The sequence below is a fragment of the Theropithecus gelada genome, chromosome 15 (assembly GCF_003255815.1).
Source record: "Theropithecus gelada isolate Dixy chromosome 15, Tgel_1.0, whole genome shotgun sequence".
Taxonomy (NCBI): domain Eukaryota; kingdom Metazoa; phylum Chordata; class Mammalia; order Primates; family Cercopithecidae; genus Theropithecus; species Theropithecus gelada.
This window is the reverse complement of record NC_037683.1, coordinates 60,966,934-60,990,923: the sequence shown is the minus strand read 5'-3', so window position 1 is coordinate 60,990,923 and position 23,990 is coordinate 60,966,934. Positions and strand designations below refer to the sequence as shown.

General features: G+C 36.4%; 1 protein-coding gene across 1 annotated transcript in view; it reads left to right on the top strand.

Moving 5' to 3' along the window:
• FOCAD (focadhesin) overlaps positions 1-23,990 on the top strand; it is a 315,281-nt gene that overhangs the window by 64,024 nt on the left and 227,267 nt on the right. The window contains exons 5-6 of the mRNA XM_025360104.1: positions 2,516-2,620; positions 17,785-17,886. Of these exons, the coding sequence (XP_025215889.1) occupies positions 2,516-2,620; positions 17,785-17,886 (207 nt within the window). The remainder of the gene's footprint in view (positions 1-2,515; positions 2,621-17,784; positions 17,887-23,990) is intronic.

Here is a 23,990-nt window from a genome sequence, read left to right as displayed (position 1 = left end):
TTCGTGGCATCATATAACATCTAGATACAGGCCTGGGTCATAGCTGCAGGACTGCATCTCTGAGACCTGGTAAGTTAGCTTACAAAAATCACATATTTGGAGGAGTCAGATCCCATAGAACTTCTGAGGAGGCTGTATGAACTCTGCCCTGTGACTGAGTCCAGACATTTGTAACTAGGTACAGGTTCTTGATAAATTGGTGATAGAGCAGTTGAGGGATCTCCAGGTCTTTGTAAAGGAAGGTGTAGTGAAGGGTTGTGAAGAACTGGAGGATATACTGGGAGATACTTGTCCTTATAGTCCAGAGTTCTCAGTTATAAAAAGGTTCTGATTCTGAAACAGTAAATGTTGTGAAGAATTGCAAAGAAGGAATTTATTTTAAAAGTCTGGATGTTGAGGTATCTTTTTCCTAAGCTCTGGAGTAAGAGGAGTCTAGAAATTCAGTGTCAATAGAGAAGTTTCTCAGAAGAATGTGAGCAGTTCCAAAGGAAGAAGACAAGGCCATACCTTGGTTACCAAGGAGGTCCTCAAGGAGATGCCATGCAGTCAGACCTTCTTAAGGCAATACACTTCATTCTAGTTTACAAAAAAATTTCCATTTTAATTTTCACTGAGTTACAGTGGGATTCACTGGCCATTTTGTGGGCCAAAGTACTATAGAATTGACACAGTACCAATGTATAGCATGGGAGCAAGCCAAATCTCGATTTGACATCCATTGGAGAACACACATAGGAGATAGAATCTTAATGGAGAAGGCTTCATGAAGTGTTGGTACCTCTGTGTTCACCAGAGGATCCACACAGGAGAGAAACTATAGACATGTGACATATGTCATGAGAGATTCATCCATGAGTTATACTGCATGGTCCTAAGAGGATCCATATGGAAGAGAAAACATACCATTGTAGACTGTGAATGCTTCAGCTGCAAAAGAAATCTCAATACTCCCCAGAGAATCCATTTAGGCACTAAACCATTTGAGTGTCTATAGCAATGCTGTGAAATAGAAATACAACTTTAGCCACAAAGGCAAGCTACATATGTAATTTAGAATTTTCCAGTAGCCACATTAAAAAACCAGAAATAGATGATATTAATTTTAATAATATATTTTATGTAACCCAATATATCAAAAATATTATTTTAACATGTAATCAATACAAAAAATTATACATGGTATTTAATATTCTTTTTTTGTGTCCCAAAGTCTTTTAAATCTAGCGTGTATTTTGTACTTATAGAACATCTGAATTTGGACTAACCATATTACTAGTGCTCAGTAGCCACATGTGGCTGTTACTGTATTGGATTGTGCAGGTCTACTAAGTGGTCAGACCTTTTGTCAGTTGGAAAACTTTAAATGCCATAAAAAAATACACTGAGTAACATCTCACATAAATGCCACAAATGATACCTAATTAAGTCCAAGTAGTGTTCTAACCCAAAAATAAAGTTAACATTGATTTCTAATCAACTATGTTCTGAATAGTAAATGACATAGTAAAATAACTTAGAAGAGTGCTTAACTTATGGTAATGCTCAATAAATGTTAACAAGCATAATTAAACAATAATTACTTTTTGGCTGGGCACAGTGGCTCACACCTGTAATCCCAGCACTTTGGGAGGCTGAGGCAGGTGGGTCACCTGAGGTCAGGAGTTTGAGACCAGCCTGGCCACCATGGTGAAACCTCTCTCTACCAAAAATACAAAATTAGCCAGATGTGGTGGCACATGCCTGTAATCCCAGCTACTTGGGAGGTTGAGGCAGGAGAATCACTTGAACCCAGGAGATGGAGGTTGCAGTGAGCTGAGATCATGCCATTGCATTCCAGGCTGGGCAACAAAAATGAAACTCCATCTAAAAAAAAAAAAAAAAAAAAAAAAAAAAAAAAAAAATTACTTTTTAAATTTAACAAATAGTGAGTTTTTTGTTTCTAAGATTTTTTTTTCTATTTTCCAGGGAGCTCTTTAAGAAAGGCAGCCTATTTTTCTTTTTGATATGTTTATCCTCTTATCTCTTACAAAAATAAGGAAAAAATTTAAATTGCTATTCCCTTTCTATTAGCTCTGTTTTAATGGGAGTTATTTGCTCTGATTGGTTCCCTGGCCCACTTTTAAGAGTGGCTGATCCATTTCATATATTTGGTTATTTTTCATGGTCTGCTAATATTTATAAATGAAAGATTTGATCATTCGGTGCGGGTAACCAATGTGGTCACTGCTTGAAATTATGTGGGCTAATGTTTGTTTTTTCCTGATTGATTTTCCCCCAGGAGTATGTAGGCAGATGATTGATAAGTTTGTGGTTTGATTCTTTGGCTCCATTTCTTCTCCTTAAAATGTGTTGGATGGGTTTGGGCTGTACTGTAGAATGAGTTGAGTGCCTGTGGGTGGCTACTGTTTAATCTGGGTGGCAAGTATTAAAATTATTTTAAAATGATAGGATTAAGCACCTTATTAGAATATTCACTTTTTATCTATAACATTTAACATGCTATATTTCTTTACAGAAATACACATGGCTTAATAAAAGCCATTATGAAATTACTACAAATGCAAGCTCTTAAGGAAGGACAAGGTGGGGAAAGGAATATTCAGAATATATATACCATTAGGTAAGCCTTTTCTCTTTTCATTTTTTTTCTTAAACAAATGTGAATTTTTAATGAAATTATTAACTGTGACATGATAATCCATTAAGAATTAGTTATTTAATTCAGCAGGATATGCACACAGTGATTGTGGGTGTTGACCTCTCAGGAAGTTAGCATTTCGAAGACTCAGAGAATTGAGATAGAGTTGACAACATGATGAGTATCACCAGTGTGTGTTTCAGGGTTGCTAATTTGGAATTGAAATCTTTTACCCAAAACTCAGATTATTCTGTTTGCTCTAGAGTATGTAACCATCTTCACAGTACTATGAAAATGGAAGACTTCCTTGAACAAAGATACTTAAAGCAGAGGGGATTTAGGTTAGGCAGGTTGGTAATCTGCCTTACTATAAAAAGCAATAAGAGACTGCTATTTCCGAATGACTTAGGCCAAGGTCAGTAATTAGGAGTGTTGATTTGTCTTTTCTTTGTCATCTGTAGAATCTAATAAGGTAGAATTGTTTTAAAAAAATAAAATATACGCAGCAGCAATAATACTACAATGCACTGGATTTTCTGGGGGGGGTTGTGGTCAAGGGAGAGAATCATACTCCCTTGTGAAGGTGACCTTACCTATTGCCTTGAAGGACCCAGGAAGCCATCTCTTAAGAGAGGGGCTCTGAGTTAGCAGAGGACTCAGAAGATGCATGTAATCAGTGTATGTTGCCCTAGGAACTCTGTTCAGTGAGGCATTCAGAATGTGTTTGCTTCAAAAGAATGACAGCATGGAACCATAAAGAAGGGCGTTGATTCATGTGGGGAAGATGGCTTACATGGGCTACGGTGATCAAACAGGGAAAGGAAATGAGGTGCTTTTGTTGTGAGCCACCACTGAATTGATCTTATAGCACCTTTAGTCTTCAGTATTTGACACCACAGGTATCAGAAGTGCGAGAGAGTTTGTCTCCAAAATACAGAAGAGTGTCTATTACTTACCTGTATTTATAGTGCTTTCTTTTTGATAATAAGTAAGTAGTATCTCATATACTGTATATGGGATGGTCTGTGTCATGGTATATCTCATATACCATGATCTTTCCTATAATTTTTAGTGATACTTGTGATCTCTTATTTTTACAAGGATATTATTGTTTAAGGCAATTTTTTAAGCAAGGTCAAGATTTGCATTTTATATTTTTTTCTTAACATATTTTGTGAATATCTTCAAACATACAAGTTGGAAGAATGTGGTACAATGAATTAACTGATTTATTTTTAAGGGAAGCAAAAGGAAATTTTTTTTTTTGGAAAATACTATGAAAACTTGAGGTGTGCAGAGTAAAGCTTTCCAAATTGGTAAACATGCTTTTCTTTTTTTAAGTAGTGGTGTCCTTTGTGATGTAAGGGTTTATTCTTTATCCATTGCCTTGACTAGAATTGAGCCTGCAGAGTAAATGAGCAGATGTTAATATTTCTGGATAAACATCTGCACTTCCTCCTTTTTAGAAAGAAATTCAAACTCTTGGGCTAGAGTTCAGGATAGAAAATAATTCAATTTAGTTGTTGTTAAGAGGGGCTTATTTATTTTTAAATAGGGAAGCTGTTGAAGTTTTTAATTGAAATTTTTATGTAACAGTTTTATGGAGATATAATTCACATATGACTGACCCATTTAAAATGTATGATTCAGTGACTTTTACTCTATTCACAGCGTTATGCCACCATCACCATAAGCAATTTTAGAACATCTTCATCATCCCCAAAGAAATTCCTTACCAATTAGCAGTCACTCCGTATTTTCTCCCTGCTCAGGGAAGTATTTTTAGTTCAATGGTTCCCAACACTGGCTGCTCATTAGAACCACCTGGGTGTGCTTAAAAAGTGACAAACATGGGAACAATCAAATACCCTAGACAAAATGAATCAGAATCTCTGCCATGAGGCCTAGTGGTTTTAAAAGTGTCCTAGGTGATTGTCATTCACAGTGAGTACAAAATGGTGTGTCAGCTGCTCTAAAATGTGCATCCTAATTACTTGGGGACCTTGATGAAGTGCAGAATCTTTTTCCTTAGTCTAGTGTGGGCTCAAGATTCTTGTCTAACAGGCTCCCAGGTGATGCTGCTGTTGCCCTACCACACTATTGAGTAGCAGAGCTACCGCAGCATCAGCATACCTGTGAAGAATGCAGAACCTTGGACTCCATCTCAGAGTTCCAGAGTCAGAACTGCATTTTAGAAACATTTTCTAGGTAATTTATAGGCACCTTAAAGTATAAGAAGCATCAGTTTATATGATGGTAAAAAGAAGTTTTCTATGATGAAGAGAATTTGGGTTACTCATTTTAATTCTGATTGTCTTCACCATGTGCAATTGTTAGACCTTTAATTATCTGTAATGTTTGACCTGTTAATTCATTTTTTCCTGTAGTTGGTTCTTTTAACTTCAGTCTTGTTTCAAAAGGCAATTGGTGCAAGGTGTGGATAGGAAGACTAGTTTGAGAAGCTGAAAAGAATTGGATACATAGGGTTGTCTTTAGATAACGTGGCACCTTAAGAGGTCCATAATCAGTCACCTGAATTGGCATAATCCGGTAATGTTTATGGAGAGCCCTTATGTGAATGACCGTTTGGCACTATAAATCAGTAGAGTGTAATCGAGTGTATAAGAGCCTTAAGTTCCTCCAAGGGGGATTGTGGATGGCAGAAACAGAGGAGAGGTGAGCCTGAAGAGCATATTCCCCTCAAGAGAGCTATGATTACCTGAGTCAAGCATAAAATTGTCATGCTGTTTTAGAGCCTTCTTTGCCACATGTTGGTTAGCAATATCATCCGGCTTTAAAGAGGCAACTGATGAGCTGTGTATGAAAGCATAAAAGGGATATGAGAAACTTAGAACTCCACTGAGAGGTATTTTCTGGTTATTCTGTAGGATTAATTTAAAATAGAAGGAGTATGACAAATAAATGTAAGCTTTCTGGGCATGCAGCTAATCTGTGTTTTTATGGTATTAAGCGCTATGCCAGTATTCAGTTGGGGGTTAAGTATTTCTTACTTCTTTTTCTCCTAATAGCTGATTAATTTGAATTACAGTACAACAGAATACTTGGTCATCTTAAATGGTCTGTGCTGAACCGAGTAAGTTGTACCAGTATGGGAGTGGACAGAAAAGGAGAGATATGAGAACCAAGAATATTAGGCAGTGACTTCCCTTAGCCCCTCTGAATTTTATGACGGAGCTCTAGAGATGGTGTTCTTTTTATTGTACCTAGAGCTTAGTGGTTTTCACACTTGTCTTGCATAAGAACCACTGGGGCAGTGTGTTGAAAGTACAGCTTCTGAATCCTACTTGCCAGAGATTCTTACTCATTCAGTAGGTTTTGTGTGAGACTCAGGAATCAGCATGTTATCCAGTTGCTCAATGATATGGAAATACGTAATTTGTGGATTACACATGAGAAGTATTGCTTCAGTATCTGGGAGCTTGATGGTACCATATGTGAGCTTCAAGGTTTCCCTTGAGGTAGACTAGACAGGATCTTGGGTGGCTTAACCATGCCTCCTTTTCTCTATTTGGGTGGCAAGAAGTCTGTATCTTTCTAAGTACCAAGGCACCAAATTTGTCTTACATGTGTCAGTCATGGACAATAGAGAGGCCAAGAGCAGAAGCAAAGAGTGACTGTAAAGGAAAAGCAGTCCAAAGAGAGCAAGCCAACTTTGGATGCTAGAGAGAAAATGTAAGAGATCATGGATTTGTTCAATGAAAAAATTCCGTGGCTCCAACACGTTAGTGTTCTTCATGGTCAGACGGTGGGTAGGTGGTTGTGGGAGGAGGAGGGGAAGAGAATCTTGAACATCCTCTTAGAAACTGACACTTGTTTACTGTGCATAAGGAGCTCATCTTTGGAGTTTTTAATGTCTGGAACATGGCCCAGACTTGTGCATTTTTAACACGAGATTTGAATGGAGGTGGTTTACTGACCAGGCTTTGAGAAACACTGGATTAGAATCATGTGTAGTTAATACAGTTCATATTGCTTAACTGGACCCTCCTTTCTAAGCAGTCTTTTCTTTAGCTTTGTGGCTTAAACAAGATTTGGCATAGATATTTAAATAGGGCTACAACTCTCAGTTACCTTTGTAACTGGAAGCATAGTGCAGTACATTTGGCTACTGTAAATAGCTAAAGAGCATATGCCAAGTATAAAACTCTAGGCCCATGAGTCTCAACTCTGGCTGCACATTAGAGCCCTCTTAGGAGCTTTGAAATATATAGATGATTGGCCTTTACCCAGAATGACTGAAGGGTTGGTCTGAGGTGTTGGTATCTTTTTAAAAGCTTCCCGTGTGATTTCCAGTGTGCAGGTAAGGGTGCAGAACTGCTGGCCAATTGTTGCCATGAAACAATGGGACTTCGTTGTTGCCACATGTTCAGATTTTTCAATATAAATAAAATTTTTATGTGAAATCTTTTGACTGAATGCTGACAACCAATTCAAATTTTTAAAAATGTAGGGTAGGTAGACAAAACACATCTGCTTACAAGATGCAATCCATGGGCAACAAGTTTGTGACCTCTGATGCAGGTACTATTTTCAAGAATTTCAGAAATCCCTTTCTAGTTATACTAATTGACATTTTTTTTAAACCACTATGTGGTATCGTTTAGTTCACACTTTCTTTTTTTCTCCGTTTTTTATTTGGTCTGAATTTTCTTTTGTTTAGCTAGAACCCGTCTTTTCTGTAACACACTTATATTTAAGTTATTTAAACTTTTTTTTTTTTGAGACAGGGTCTCACTCTGTCACCCAGGCTGGAGTGCAGTGGTGCAGTCTTGGCTCACTGCAACCTCTGCCTCCCAGGCTCAAGCTATCCTCCCACCTCAGCTTCCCCAGTAGCTGGGACTACAGGTGCTACACTATGCCCTGCTAATTTTTTGTAGAGACAGGATTTTGCTATGTTGTCCAGGCTGGTCTCGAACTCCTGAGCTCAAGCGATCCACCTGCCTTGGCCTCCCAAAGTGCCTGGGATTACAGGTGTGAGCCTTGGTGCTGGGCCTATCTAAACATTTTCTAATATCGATTGTGCAGGAAGTGGGGCAGAGAATCAATATTTGGCTGGTATTTTGGTTGCAGGGAAGAATAACTAAATTTTCATGGGTTGTAAAGTATTAGAGGCTAATTTTCTTACTTGCTTTGTAAGATGCCATTTTCCCCATGAAATTATATCATGTGCTTTTGCTTTTAATTTTTTCTCTGCATATTCATATTACGGCAATCTTTTAAAGATCTCTCTTCCCTCAGCTAAAGTGAGGAAATAGCTGTGAATTCATGAGCAGTAACTGCTTGTTCCAGAATTCGTGTATTTTTTTGATGTGCCAGACAGTGGCTGACATGCACAAATATCAAATGTTAAGAATCTTATTTGTGGGAGGGTTTGGTCTGGTAAACATCAAGCTGTACTTTCTGAAATAAGGGAATATTAAATGTTTGTGGCAGATGGTGTGCTCTGAAGTGGGCAATTAGGCCAACGTTAATGGATGATTGTACCCTGAGTAGATTAAAGTTATGCGCCCTATGTTTGTATTTGTTCATCTCTTTGTGTAGTAGTATGTAGTTTATTTGGAGGGAGAGTTAAGTTTGAGGACTTAAAGATGTATATCCTAAAGGCTGAGATATTTTGTAATTCATATTGATTTTTTTCCTTATCACTGAGGGCAAATGCAGTCATCCCTTAAGGCCATCAAATAAAGAAAAGGAAGAGCAAGCCTAAGATAAATGCTGATTTAACTGCACAAAGACCAGTTTGCGGTTGTGGATATCAAAATGTAGCTCCATTTTTAATTTCAATAACTTGCTTTTTAAGCATTGTTTTTGCATTTTCTCCTATTGTCTGTTTTGAAGGAAGACACAGAGCCAGCTGCATGAAGAGTGCAGGAAGAGTGTTTCAGACGTAGGAAAAGCAAGTGCCCAGAAGCTTGGCCCATGAGAGGAACTAACAGGAGGCAGAGTGGCTGGAGTTTAGTGCTCTAGGGAGTGTGAGGCTGGGACATTGGCTCAGGAGAGGTAGGCATGGGCTAGAATATGCAAGGCCATGGCAAAGAGTGGGTTGTACTTAAAGAGCAGTGGGAAGTCATTAAAAACGTTTCTTTTTAGCTTACTATCTTGAAATAATTTTAAAGTTCCAGAAAAGTTACAAGAATAGTACCAAAGACTCCCATGTACCATGTACCCAGATTTATTAGTCATTTTGCTCTTTGCCACATTTGCATTATCATTATCTCTGTATAATTAATAAAAAACATTTGAGAGTAAATTGCATACATTCAAGAATGTGTTTTCTAAGAACAATGATATTCTCTTATATAACCAGAATATAAAATTGAACATCGATATTACTTTTTATAACATACAGTCCATATTCCAGTTTTGTCCATTGTCTCAATAATGTCCTACCTTTTGCCTTTTTACTTTTTAATGTATGAGATCTAGTTTAGGATCACATGTTGCCTTTGGTTGCCATACCTTTTTAGCCTTTTAACATCTGGAACTGTTTCTCATCCTTCTTTGTTTTTCATGATGTTGGCATTTTTGAATTCCATATAAATGATGCTGTGTCCTTCTGAGGATAATCACATGTGGAGGTACTGGTGTCCATCTTGCCTCTCATTGGGGATTTTAATTTTGGTTACCCAGTCGAGGTGTTGTGTGGTTTCTGTACTGAATAGTTGTCATTTTTTTGAACTAATAAGCAATCTGTGGGGAATACATTTTGAGACCATGCAAATATTCTGCTCCTCATTAAGCTCAGTACTCCCAACCAGTTTTCACTGTGATGACTACAAAATGGTGATTTTCCCAACTGCACCACTCCCTTTATGTTTATTAATGGCAAAAGAGTTAGCTATATGGTTTAGAGGTGGAAATGACTATTAAGCTATCAATCAAGGATATTAAGGAGATAAATCAGATTCTGATTCGGACTTATTTTCTAAGGGAAATCCAAGTTAATTATTTTTTTTACATTAGCAGTATACTTATGCTGCTGATACATGTGCTTTCTAAAATCGAAAAAAGGTTAATTAAAAATAATATGTGGCTGAGTTAAGTTTGATATATTTTAAATGCCTTTTTATTGAGATATAATTTACATACTATAAAATTCACTCTTAAAGTGTACAAATCAGTAGATTTAATTATGATCACAAAGTGATGTAACCATCATCACTGTCTAATTCCAGAATATTTTTATCACCCCAAAAAGAAACCTCATACCCATTATCAGTCATTCCCCAATACTCTATTCCCAGCCCCTGGAAAACACTACTATTTGTGTCTTTGGATTTACCTTATAAATGGAACAATACAGTGTGGCGTCTTTCACTTAGCATAATGTTTTCAAGGTTTCCTTCATGTTGTAGCATGCATCCATACTTCATTCCTTTTAATCTATTCCATAGATATAAAATTTTATTTACCCATTTGCATTTTCAGTGTTTTTTTGCCTTTTATATATATTTTAAAGGTAAACTACTTTTTGTAAGTTACTGAAAATGAACTGTAGTCCTTAGAGTAGTTTAGTTGTTTTTCATGTCTAGATACATTTCATTATTATATTTACTATTTCTCAATGATGTTGCTCATCCTCTAACTCTTAAAAAAATCGACTGTCAGCTATTATCATATGGCTTTGTTTTCAAAGTGAGCATTTTGCTTTTGGGGGGTTGATTATTTCAATACTTGAGTATATTATCTGAAGGGATCTCCTGAGGTATAAATGTTTGGTTTTACTTAGCATAATGTAAGTATGACACCTCTACAATCAAGCTGCCATAAGGGATTGAAACCAGTGGAACACATTAATGCAATAATTAATTTTATTTTTATTTTACTGAAGTTACAAAAACTTACACTCAGGGAGCCACCATTTCTGGACAGAACATATCATATAACTTTTCTTTTTTTTTTTTTTTTTGGAAATGGTCTTTGTAGTGTTTTTGAAAGCAGAAGTTCTAATGAGACTGAATTGTAGCAACTACCTTAGATATACTTAGGTTTAATTTACTGGTATGTAGCCTTTTTTGGGAGGGTAGTCAGGACCTTCTTTAAGAATTACATAAAAGTTTTGGACTTTCTCCTGTTATAGAAAATGTATACATGCATATATACTAAAAATTTTACATATGGTTTCAGTGGGATTGTAGGAATCATTATAGAAAAATCAGAGAAAGAAGATGGGAAAGGATGTAGTCAGATCCGCTCCTGAAAAAGCCCAGCAGAGTTAAGGATAAAGAAGAAGATAGGAAAGTAATTGAGAAAACATAGCCAGTAGTACTTTGCAAGGGCCATCTGTCTCTTTGCAGTTCCATTCTTTCTCTCTAGCTACATGTTTTGCTCCTGTTTTCATTTCCTCTTTTCCTTCCTCTTTTCTATTCAGGAAAGTCTTTGTTCACAATTTATAGGTCGAATCACCTGGGGTTTACACCTAGGATTTACTTTTAGAATAAGCTGCACCCATCATACAGTCTTCCAGTTAGCAGTAGCCACCAGAAAACACTTTATATGTCTTCTAATTGTAGATGTTTAATTGAAAGATTGGTATTATAGCTTGCTGATAAATGTCTTTAAGGCCACAAAAATGTTGTAATTTTTGCTTATTAGCCTATTTGTTTGTCTCTAAGTGTCCCCCCCACCAAGTGATCATAGCACACAACTTAATGAAAGGAAGGTTGTGGATCCCTAAGTACATTTATGTTTCCCCCTAACCAATTACCTTGTACTTAAAATAGTTCCAGACTTTTGACGTTGTCAGGCACCATTGCATTAAAACCCTGGCCCTCTAAAAGGGATTCTGGGAAAGGTTCATTGTTGGGGGAGAATCATTGTAATAGGAAGTATATTTTCAAAGAAAGGAATCTTATACTGTCTCTGCCTTATAGACTCAAAGAAAAGATGTTGTCACTCAAAAATGACAAAATTACAATTGCTTTGCTCCAAGTCTTTTTCTAGGAGCTTATGTAGGAAGGATAAAGATGCATTTGTCTTAAAATTATGTTATAGGATCTACAGAAATTCACAATTATTGTTTAGTTTTTCCTTTTGAATTATTATTTCTTTTTTATAGTAATATTCATGGTTGAGTCTTCATAATTTTATATTATGCATCTTTTAACTTAAAATCTGCAGATTAAAAAAAATCTCTTTTTAGCTTCTAACCAGCAGTTTCAAATCAAAATTCAGAGCAGGTAGAGAAATGCTTTTAAAATGCATATTTGATGTAGTAAGTGCTATGCAATGCTTCTGAAAGCGCCAGGGTCACAGCTGCATACATGAAAATGCATGGTGACTGCAGGCATTGTTTCCTCACACAGAAAAGGCAATCTGTGTCTGTCGCTGAATTTATGATGTAAATCAAATCGTAGCTTTCCTATATTCAGAGATGTAACAAGAAGGTTGAGGTGACCTAAAGGTTACAAATAACTTTTGCTTTTTGATTTGCCTACCACAGAGTGTTTTTTTTAACCCCCTCATTTCTATTAGGATAGATGTATTTATACTTGGAAAGGTGAATCCAGTTACATATTTTATCATTGCCTCTGCTAGTCTGGGGGAACTATGCATTTATCGTTCATTCCTTCCTCACTCCGTTCTGTTAGGATACATGTACTGTACTGCTCTGTGCTGTTGATGATATTAATAAAGAGTGGGAATATTGAAGTATTAGGTACCAACTCTGTGTGCGTCCTCTGTGCTTTTTTTCTCTGAACAGCGTTGACTTTGGGACAATGTGCTAGAGGGACTGTGATAAATTGGCTTCCCATGATCCAGTTTATTTTGTCATTTGCAACAACATGAATCAACCAGTTTAAGAGTTTAAGAAGGTGATTTGGGGAAAGTATGTGTGTGATAATTACATTTATTGTAGATAGGCATTTGGCACTGAAAGGGAAACAAAAAGATGAAAAAGACACATACCCAGCTTTCATACTGCTTATGCTGTAATTTAAGAAACAAACCTATCCTGATGATAATCATAATTGTACCCACTTCTGTAGTTCTTCTATTTGCTAGGTATTAAATGCTTTACTTAAAATAGCAATTAAAATACTTGTAAATCACGAAATGGGAAGTGCCAAAGAATGTACAACAAATTGGATCATCTATTGTAGAACAATAACAACAACAACAACAACAACCCCCCCCCAAAAAAAATGCACACAGTAAGAGAGACATTATAGGCACTAGAGACCAATGAAGGGTGACCTGGTTGCCTGGTTTGTATTGATCTTGATCTTTAGAAATAATGTCATTCTCTTTTAAGGAGAAAGCAGAATCTATTGGCTATCTCAGGAGTTAGAAAATTCTGATTTAAAAATTTCTGTGGACATAGCACTTTACTTCCTTCTGAAATAAAAAAATAGGGTGATTTATCTCTGAGCTAAAAATAGAAGTCCTTTTTTTTGAGGACTTAGGTTTTATTAGACATTGGACTTAGAGCCATTTAAGCCTGGGATAGAATGATTAGTAGCTGAGATCTGCCATCTTTAATACTTTTTGCCTTTGCAGAGTTTGTTTGCATCTGTAGTCCTGAGCAGTACTAAGGTTAGGGTTTTAATGGGTGGCTTGGGTTATACAGTATTCGCTCTGGAAGGTATTTAGTCTGATCGCCTTATTTTATTATTGGTGAAGAAACTTTGGCCAAGAGAGGTTGATTCTCTTGCGTGAGATCACGTGATTTGTGGCAGAGCCAGGATGTAAATTTGGAACTTTTGATTCTTTTAATTCAGTTCTTTTCCCTCACAATTTTATCTCACCTCTCCACTTCTATTTTCTGAGATATGGACATGGCTACATAATAGTAAGTGATTCCAATAATGTTCTGTAGTCACTGCATATATTAATATAAATAATAATAATGATGATAATGTGTCATGTTTGTGTTTATTTTTTCAAAACTTGTATAGCTTATTGTCTGCTACTGTTAGTTTTATTTACAAGTGATCGGGCTGATTCATCAGCCCATCTATCCTTTTGAATAAAGCGTTGTTAGGCAACATAACTTGAATAGCCGGTTTGGGGATAATTAGAAATTTGAGGCATGACTCAGGTTGTGTTTTGGCATTTTTCATACCACATTCTCCCCGTTTTTGATCAGTAATGCTTCCAATTTAAAGTTGTTAACTTGACTCAGTTAAACTGTGGATCCTTTCATTTACCTTGACCTTTCTCAGTTGGATATATCTGAAAAAATGGAAAGGCTAACAAGCAGTGGGTGAGAGGAAGAAAGTAAAGAAAAATCTTGAGTAATCCATAAATGTAATAATCAACTCTTGAATACAGCAAGACTGAGCTATACTTAGCTTTATTGAATTTTAAATGCTCTAATTATAATATTTTAAGTAGGAAAATAACTTCATTTTCTGTCATATCCAAAGTAGCATGAATATTCTTTAATGCCCTTTATTCTATGTTTTGTAAAGGAATGATTTTACATTTGTTTTCCATTTTAAGGCTTTTAGTTTCTACTGTGTTCTGTTACTCTTGTGCATCCAGTTTGATAACTATATTTCCTTAAGAAAATCACAACTTTGATCATGATTGATTAACTACTTTTCGTTCAGTGTAAGGAAAGGTGAAAGTAGAAAAGTAGAAGCATAGTCTTTTTTTTTTTTTTTTTAACAGTTTGGGATTGGTGCAATGCTTTCTTCAGTGATGGGCCTTCCATGGTACTTGTCATTTACTCAATGCAGTGATTCTTGACCAGGAACAATTTTGTCCTCCAGGGGATATTTGGCAATGTCTGGAGACAATTTTGATTGTTATAACTAGGAGAAATCCCACTTGTATCTTGTGGGTGGAGGCCAGGGATGCTGCCAAATGTTCCATCGTGCATAGGACAACCCACACAATAAAGAGTTATGTGGCCCAAAATGTCAGTAGTGCTAAGACTGAGAAACTCTCATGCATGGGCAGTTGTGCAATGAAGTTTATTGAGTTAAAAAATACATCCGTTCTATTACATGAGCCTAAGGCTTTATGGATTATTTTATATATGTATTACATACCAATTTGATGACTCAAGGGAGAATTTAGCTCTTTGCTTCATTATGATTAAGGTATTAAAATTGTGGCAATTATAATTGATTATAGGTTAGTATACTTAGTTGAAATAGTATGTTAGTAATCAAATGCTGATCAACAGGAGGATTCAGTGTTCTCCTCTTATACTTACCTTTTCCCTCAAGCTTTTCAGCTTCTTGGAATCAATATTGTGTATCATTACCTGCAATATTGCCACTGAGATCTGACATAATCAGTTTTTTGAAAAACTTAATTATCTAGATGTCTAAATCAGTAGTTAATCTTTATGATCCCTATCCTACTATATTTTACTTAATCTCATTTTTTGAATTTAGGTCTGAGATACTAAATAAAATCTGCTGAATCCAATAGCTAGCAAAACAGGCCTTCAGCATCATGCAACAAAGCTGGGGTGGCTCCCTCGGTATGCATAAATGTAAATTATAATAGAAATGTTTGCCATGTATACATCACTTTTAATCCCATTTTATACTGTTTTTTATTTCTGTTGACCTTATTCAATTTGGACAAAACTGTGTATTTTAAAAAGGAGATAGATCCTTAGTAGTTTTTTTGGTGGGGTGTGAAGGATAGAAGGGAGATGACTTATAAAGGAAGAATATTAAAAAGCACTTCAGTGCCTTGTGGTAACTTGTTGAGTTTTCTTCTTAAATATTTGTAAGTGCCACCATTATCTGGAAGATTAATGGATGATTATATCTGATACTCTTTATAGCAATATGGTTCTTATCAGAAGAACCCAAAGCTGCTGAAATAATTGTAGGTACTGTTTCTGCTATTTCTTCCTTTTTATGTGGTGTTTTTTTGTTTGTTTGTTCATTTGTTTTTGGTGGAGACTGGGTCCTGCTATGTTGCTCAGGCTGATGTCAAATCCCTGGCCTCCAGCAATTCTCCAGCCTTGGCCTCCCAAAGTGCTGGGATTACAGGTGTGAATCACTGCTACTTGCCTGTTTTGTGGTTTTAATTGAACATGACCTGCTGAACTTTCAATCTAAGAATTTCATCTGATGTGACATACCTGAGAGGCTTTTAGGATTTGTAATATTTTTCTTAGTATTTGCGGCAACCAGAGTGGAAGCAAATTCTAGGTAGATTTAACTGCCAAAGGGTTTGGAATTGGGAAACATGAATGATTTTGATATGATTTCTGAGTTTTGGCATTAAAAGTTGCTTGGAGTGATCCCTTAGCAATGATAGCATTCCCATCAGTCAGAAATAGCCTGTGCTTTAGCAAACAGGAGGCTGCCAGCATGTGAAGTTAGTTAGTACATGATAGGTTAGGTGAGGTTAAGAAGAAATAAAGAGATAGTGTGATACCCAGAAACTGTGTGGTAGTGTCAGAGAGGTGTTTCATGTGTGTTTCAACGTGATAGATCTACTGTACTCTTCTGTTTTTAAAAGAGAAAAAAAAAATAGTACATTTGCCACCCCCAACACCCCTGCAGTAGTTTTTACTTGTAGCAGTTCTGAATCCTGGCAACATACTAAAATTACCCGTAGAGTTTTAAAAAATTGCTAAGGGACAAACTTCATTCCTAGCAAGTCTAAGATAACAGACCTGGGCATTAGTATTAGGATTTCCACAGCTAATCTAACTTGCAACCAAGATTAAGAAACACTGCTTTATAGCAGTGCATCAGAATTTCCTGCAGGGCTATTTATTAGGTCCGGGCTAGGGCTTGAGAATTTGCTTTTCTAACAAGTTCCCAGTTGATCTTACTAGTAAGGCATCATATTTTGAGAATCATCCTGAAGGCAGTCTTAAAAAATCATTTGAGTGTAACTGATGGTCTGATAGTCACTGTTTTTTGAAAAATCGTTGCTGGAGATATGTAGTTGGGTTAAAATTAAAATTAAAGAATAGCATTATGTATGTGGTTCCTTTTATGCGAAAAAGATTGATCTTTTTGTATTGTTTGCATGTTTTTACAATGAGCATTTTAATTTTTTTTTTTTTTTTTTTTGAGATGGAGTTTCGCTCTTGTTGCCCAGGCTGGAGTGCAATGGTGTGATATCAGCTCACCACAGCCTCCGCCTCTGAGGTTCAAGTGATTCTCCTTCCTCAGCCTCCTGAGTAGCTGGGATTACAGGCATGTGCCACGATGCCCGGCTCATTTTATGTTTTTAGTAGAGACAGGGTTTCTCCATGTTGGTCAGGCTGGTTTCAAACTCCCAACCTCAGGTGATCCACCCGTCTCGGCCTCCCAAAGTGCTGGGGTTACAGGCGTAAGCCACTGCGTCCTACCTTACATTTTATTTAAATATTTTCTTGGCGGAAAAAGCCACATAAATAATAACTAAAAATTTTATAGTACTTAATAGTTTAAAAAGCTGACCAATTTGCAATTATTGGTAGAGTAGCCTTTTTGAACTATTTAAAATAACTCATGGTTGTGCTTTTTTTTTTTTTTGAGTTAAACCCCATTCTTTGAGAATCTAAATTTCAGATTTTATGTTTTATATAGTCTCTTTAGGTATCTTAATGGAAGTAGCTCAAATAAAAGGATTCGTCTGCATTCAACAGAAATTTTATGCATCCTCAGTTTGGTTAGTTTGTTGTTAAGATGGAAGGAATATTTCCTTTTTTCTATTCTTAAATATGCTGGGAAACACAGAACTATACAATGGGAATAATGAAGTGGAAACACAGAGGGAGAGACAGGGTTGGGGTAAGGTTGGAGGAAATGGAAATTTCCAGGCTTGGAAAGAGAGCAGCAGTAGCAGGAGGAGGAGGTGGCCTGTGACCTCTAGGAATGAAGGATCAAGGGGATGGATATGAGAGAGCTCCTGGATTCAGGAGTTTGGCCAGAGTTACAGAGCTGTTAAATGGATGAGCCCATTCCCAAATCTGGATCTCTGAGGCTCCTGGGTCCATTTTGTTTTCTGCAAAAATGTTAGGTAAAGGCAGGGAGGAGAGTCAGTTCTGATGAACCAACTCTGCAACAAATGGAGCAAGTGATCATTTTGTGACAATTATGAATCCTGAAAAAAGTCTCTAGATGATATTGGCTTCTTTGCCGCTATATTTGGATATTGAAAATGTGTAGTCTTGAACGACAGCTTCCCATGTGACTTTTTGTGTTTTTCAGAAATCATCCTCATCCTTTGATCACTGTGCTTGAACACAGACCTGATTGCTGGCCAGTATTTTTGCAGCAGCTGACAGCGTTTTTCCAGCAGTGCCCTGAAAGGTAATATAAAATTAAAATGTAAAATAAAGTGAGGGAGACAGAATGGTATATGCCAATTTTAGAGCTAGAGTTTGTTTTGTTTTGTTTTGTTTTGTTTCTTTTTAGCTGCTTTGATCTATAATGTTTTCTCTTGAAGAAACATCCTAGAGCAGGTTGTAGTTTTCTATTTTCTTTTAAAGAGTAAAAGAAAAAAAATACCAGATTTATTGGTTGTTGAAATGTTGAATATGAGAAAAGCTGTTATTAAAGAAGTTAAATATTGGTAAGTGGTTAGGGAAGTTGGCTAGAAAAATTCAGTAAGCTACATATCTTCTGTGTACACTATACATATAGAAGATAGGTTCTTCCCCCTGGAAATTGGCTAATAAGTTAGTCTCTCCATTAGAAAACTGCCAATTGGGATAAAGTATTACTGCCAAGTGGGATCAAATAGCCACCATATGTGCAGTTAGTGTACTTTCACCAAGGCCTCTTGATGGTCCTCAAAGCTACTCCCTTTTCTTCTATCCTTACTATCATGACACTGGTTCAGGGCCTCATTATCTCTTGCTGTGGCTCTTGCCACCTGTTCCTAACTGGTGTCTCTGCCTCCAGTCATGTCCTGCTCAAATCCATTCTCTAAACATTCCTCAGAAGGATATATCAAGAGAGTGAATCTTACAGTATCACTCCCGTGCTTAAGTCTCTGTGGCCGTGGTTTTCAAACTGCAGTTGCAGTGCATGGGCTAAGCATGGAGCATGTTCCCGCCCCTTCAGCTCTGTTTTCATAGCACTTACTTGTTGATATCTTATGGAAGCTTTCTATGGGAAAACAAAAAGGTTTGGTTTCTGAAACAGTTTGAAATTCCCTGGACTACAGGATAAAATCTAATATGTCATAGTAGGCTTAGTAAATGATGTAATTCCAATCTGTCTCACTAGCTTTATCTTTTCTTATCTTCATCTCAGTTTATGCTTTAGCAGTACACTGACTTGCCTTGTGTTCCACACAGGAAGCAGTGCTGTTTCCTTCTCTCCATGTTTTTACTTACTGGTACCTACTGTACTCTCTTGAAACTTACCCCACTCTCTTCCTGATAAATTTCTTTATTTAAAATCTCTGTTTAGGCATTTTTTTGCCCTAGGCTCTTTTCTTACTAGAAGCTGTATTAGGCATGTCTCTTGCATGGTTGCATAATACCTTGCAGTTGTGACATTTTCATAATTACTCTCCTCTATAAACTGTGAGGGCAGGGACTGTGTTTCATATTCTTTGTATTAATGATGCTTGGCACATTTCTAGGTGCTTTATAAATGTTGAATTTCTTTAAATGAGGACCTTGGATTAGAAGGGCTCATGAGGACCTTGGATTAGAAGGGCTCAGGTAGTGGTTTGTAGAGTGCCTTAAAATATATAGTATCACTGCATACTTAATATCATCACATAAGGTTGTGATAAAGATACCATTATTCTGGGTAATGCCTGAGTTATAGTCACCATGCCAGATACATTCATATTTTCTTGCTTTTGAAGGTTTTATAGTATCTTATAAATATAGTTTCTTAGAACACCATTTCTAAGTCCATAACTTCAGTTTTACGTAGAATTTCGAGGCAGGATATACTGCCACTGGAAGTTTTAAGGAGATATAGGAGACTTTGTGTTTTAGTCAGTTGGGGCTGCTATAACAAAATACCATAGACTGGGTGGCTTATAAAAAGCAGAAATTTATTTCTCACAGTTTTGGAGGCTGGGATGTCCAAGATCAAGGTATTGGCAAATTTGGAGTCTGGTGAGGACCTACTTTCTGGTCCTCAGAGGGCCATTTTGTCTCTCTATCCTCATATGGTGGAAGAGGCAAGAGACTTTTCTGAGACCTTTTCTGTAGGGTCACCAATCTCATTCATGAGGGCTCCATTCTCATAATCGCATAATCTCCCAAAGGTCTCACTTCCTACTATCTTGGGGGTTGGGATTTCAGAATATGAATTTGTGGGGGACACAAATATTCAGTCCATAGCACCTTGTACTTGGCTGCTAGTGAAGAAAATTTATGTTAACAGTTGAATGAATAGCTCAAAATGAACATCATTATCATTCTGTCTTCCCTCATGTAGGACTGCATTTTCAAAGGTAAGACATTAATATTTACTAAATAAGACTTTGTTCAACTCTGTCAGAAACAAACAACAAATCTGAAGAAATTTATAAACACATTTGTGTAATGAAATTTCTCTCTGTTGCTAAATAGATTGAATTGCTTTATAAAAGATGCTGCTGCTGCTGCCACGCTACTTTTGTTATTGAGCTCATTTATAGGTTAATTCTTAAGAATGCATAACTTTTCCAATGCTTTACTTAGTAAATAATAAATGTACTATTTGGTTACTTTTATCTCAAGGGTGTATTATAATTGGGACTTAGAAGTAGTTATTCTAATTTAAGTTGTCTAGATATCATAAGGAAAAAATGTTAATTGACTTTGGTTTATTTACTGTTAAGCTTTTATTGACTCATTTCTTTTACATAAGTTCTCAGGTGTTAGAGTATGCTATCTAGAGCCATTTGAAATTCTAAATTATTTTGTATTTATTTGCAAAGAATAATTTCAATAGCCTCATTTTTATGTTTGTACTATAGAATTATTCCTTGCAGTATGAAATTGATAGTTCTGGCTGCAGACTTAGTTTCCTGAGATATAATTTTAGGGCCAGTTAACTCAGTCTGTTGTTGTTTAGAAGGTAATAGAGCTACTCAGGGTGCTGAGGCTTGAGAATCACTTGAGCCCAGGAGGCGGAGGTTGCAGTGAGCGGAGATTGTACCATTGCACTTCAGCCTGGGTGACAGGTTGTTAATTTAATAAGAATATGAGTAATGATTCACAACTTCGGGAAGAAAGCAAAACAGTAGCTAGCTATTTATGTTCATTTTTAATATTATATATATGTCCTAAAATGACAGTATATGTTCATGCTAGATTTTTTTGGGGGGCATTATAATTATTATTTTTAAGATATGGGAGTCTGCTATGTTGCCCAGGCTGGACATGAACTCCCGGGCTCAAGTGATTCTCCTGTCTCAGCCTTCTGAGTAGCTGGGACTATAGGCATGCAACTCTGCACACAGTATTTAGGTATATTTTATAATTAAGTTCTGCCTTTATTTATTGAAGGCCTATGACTTTAACCTTTCAGGAACTGAGAATTTGAGAATGGTACAAATTGATAATATCATAGATTTTAGGCTGGGTTACTTTAAGATTGTCTAGTCTAACATAATTTTTCAGATGAGAGAACTGAGGAGAGTGACCTTAAATGACTTACAGAAGGTTTCTTGGCTAACTAGTGGTGGAGTTGGGCCTAAAGCCTCCACTTTTTCTTCTTTTTTTGAGACAGAGTCTCACTCTGTTGCCCAGCGCAATCTTGGCTCACTGCAACCTCCTCCCAGGCTCATGCCATTCTCCTGCCTCAGCCTCCCAAGTAGCTGGGACTACAGGTGCCTGCCACCACGCCTGGCTAATTTTTTTGTATTTTTAGTAGAGACGAGGTTTCACTGTGTTAGCCAGGATGGTCTTGATCTCCTGACCTCATGATCCGCCCGCCTCAGACTCCCAAAGTGCTGGGATTACAGGTGTGAGCCACCGTGCCTGGTCCAAGCCTCCGTTTTTTACTCTCTCTCTTGGTCTGTTTTTTTTTGTTTGTTTGTTTTTTTTTTTTTTTGCGACTTCTCCCTTAGTGGTGAACATAAATATAAAAGACTTGTGTGTAGGTACATACATAATTGGTTACGTTTTAAAACATTTTAAATCACTGTGCGATTTCAGATTATCTGTTTTTTTAAATATTCTTTTTTTCCTAAGCCCTGGTAATTTCTTACTCCACTGAAGTGATGATTAATCATCAGATACCACAAGGGAAATGCAGAATCTAAAATCAGAACAGATTAAGCCAAGGAGATTTTTAAATAGTATATTGTCCTTAAGGAAGTTCAACGTTTGCCCCTGATGTCAAATCATAATGGCATCTTGGAAATGTATTTCTTTATATGAACCTTACATTTCACCTTCAGCATCTCAAAGTAGAAGAAAACGGATAAGCTATCCATGGATGCTGTTGACACTTCGATAGTATTTATTATTTGGGGAATACATTATTAAAGAGAGATAGAGAAGGAAGTTTCTTAAATCTCTTTTCTGGAAACTTTCGCTTTGTATTTTATACATACATTATCTGATTCCTTCATCTATCTTTTTTTAGTTTCCTAAAGTAGAAGGTGTGATAAAGATATATGTTTCAGTAATAATTATGACCTCAAAAGTCCTTTTGATTTTTATAGATTGTATAAGTATTTGAGCTTATGATAAAAAAATTTCTTCAGATTGTGAGCTCTATGAGAGCAGGAACTTAATCTATTTTTATTTCTTGCTTTGTTTCCATCACATAGATGAGTGAGGTATACTGTAGGTGGTCAGTAAATTTTACCAAGTGAATACATTAATGAGTAAAATTTAATTGGCTTGGTAACTTTTACATTTTTATTAATGTTAATGGCATTTTAAAATCACATTGCTATGAAATGTATGGTATTATAAGATTATGTTGTCAAGCATAATTTATCATAATTAAAAAAAATTCCCTTTTATTTTAGATTCAGGGGTACATGTGCAGATCTGTTTGAAGGGTATATTGTGTAGTGCTGAGGTTTGGCCTTTTATTGATCCTGTCACCCAGTAGTGAACAAAGTACCTAACAGGAAAATTTTCAGCCCTTGTCCCCACTCCTTCCCACCCTCCTTTTGAAGTCCCCAGTGTCTGTTGTTCCCATCTTTATGTCTGTGTGAACCCAAGGTTTAGCTCCCACTCTTAAATGAGAACAGTCAAACATAATTTAAATACCATTTCTTTCATGAAGCAATTGCACTTTATACCACTCTTTTGGCAGTTTTCACTTTCTGTCACCTAGTTCAGGATTATAACTGATTGGCTCTGTCAGACCGTATGCTTCTTGAGGATAGATAATTCTTATTTCATCTTTGTATCTTATCTAATCATTCCTTATATATAATGTGAAAAACATTAGAAAATAAAATCATAACATTTAATTGCATGCTAATTATAAAACTACTTTGTAACTTAGTGTAACTGAATTAATTAAATGAGTGTCTCTTTGAAGGCCTAGTATATACAGTTATTGGTGATAATAGCAGTAAACAGAAATCCGTGGCCTCATTTGGTTTATAGTCTGGCAGGGGATACAGATATTAAGTATGTAATGATAACAGCCTGTAGTCTCAGCTACTTGGGAGACTGAGGCAGGAGGATTGCTTGAGCCCAGGAATTCAAGGCTGGAATGCACTATTATTGTGCCTGTGAATAGCCATTGCACTCTAGCCTAGGCAATGTAGCAAGATCCTGTCTCTTAAAAAAAATGTAATGACAATAAAGGCATTGTATCTTAAAAGCCCATCTGATGTTATCTGATGAAGGTGAAGTGTCAAGGAAGGACCTGAGGAAGTCATTTTAAAGCAGATAACTGAAGGATGATAGAAACTACATAGGAGAAAGAATAGGAAGGGTAGAAGGGGAGAATATTACAGGTAGAGGGAATAGCAAGTGAGAAGAAAGCCCAGATGGCTTGATAAAGACCTGAAGGGAGTTTAGTGTGGTTGAGTGGTGAATGAAGAGGAAGAAATGAAGCTGGAAAGATAAACAGAGGCCAAATGATGGAGGGTGTGTGTGAATTGGGCTAGATACTGTTTAGGCTAATGACGTGACCATATTTTTATTTTTGATGATCATTCTGGTATTTTAGTGAATTTGGATTAGGAGTTTTCAGGATATAATGAAATCTAAATAGGTACAAAAGATTTGTAGAGTGGGAAGTGCTTAAGAAGACCTTGACAAATTACTTCACCTCTCTCTCCTTCAGTTTCTTTATCTGTGTTATGAGGATAATATTATTTTTTATTTCATATGGTTGTGAGCATTAAATGGATTTAAAGACGTAAAATGCAGTAACTTGAACACTGTAAGGGTTAACAAGTAAATGTTAACTGTCATCATAATCATCTTGGGATGTTTGTCTGGGTTTGTTTTATGTAGATAGATCCTCACCTATGGAGTTTT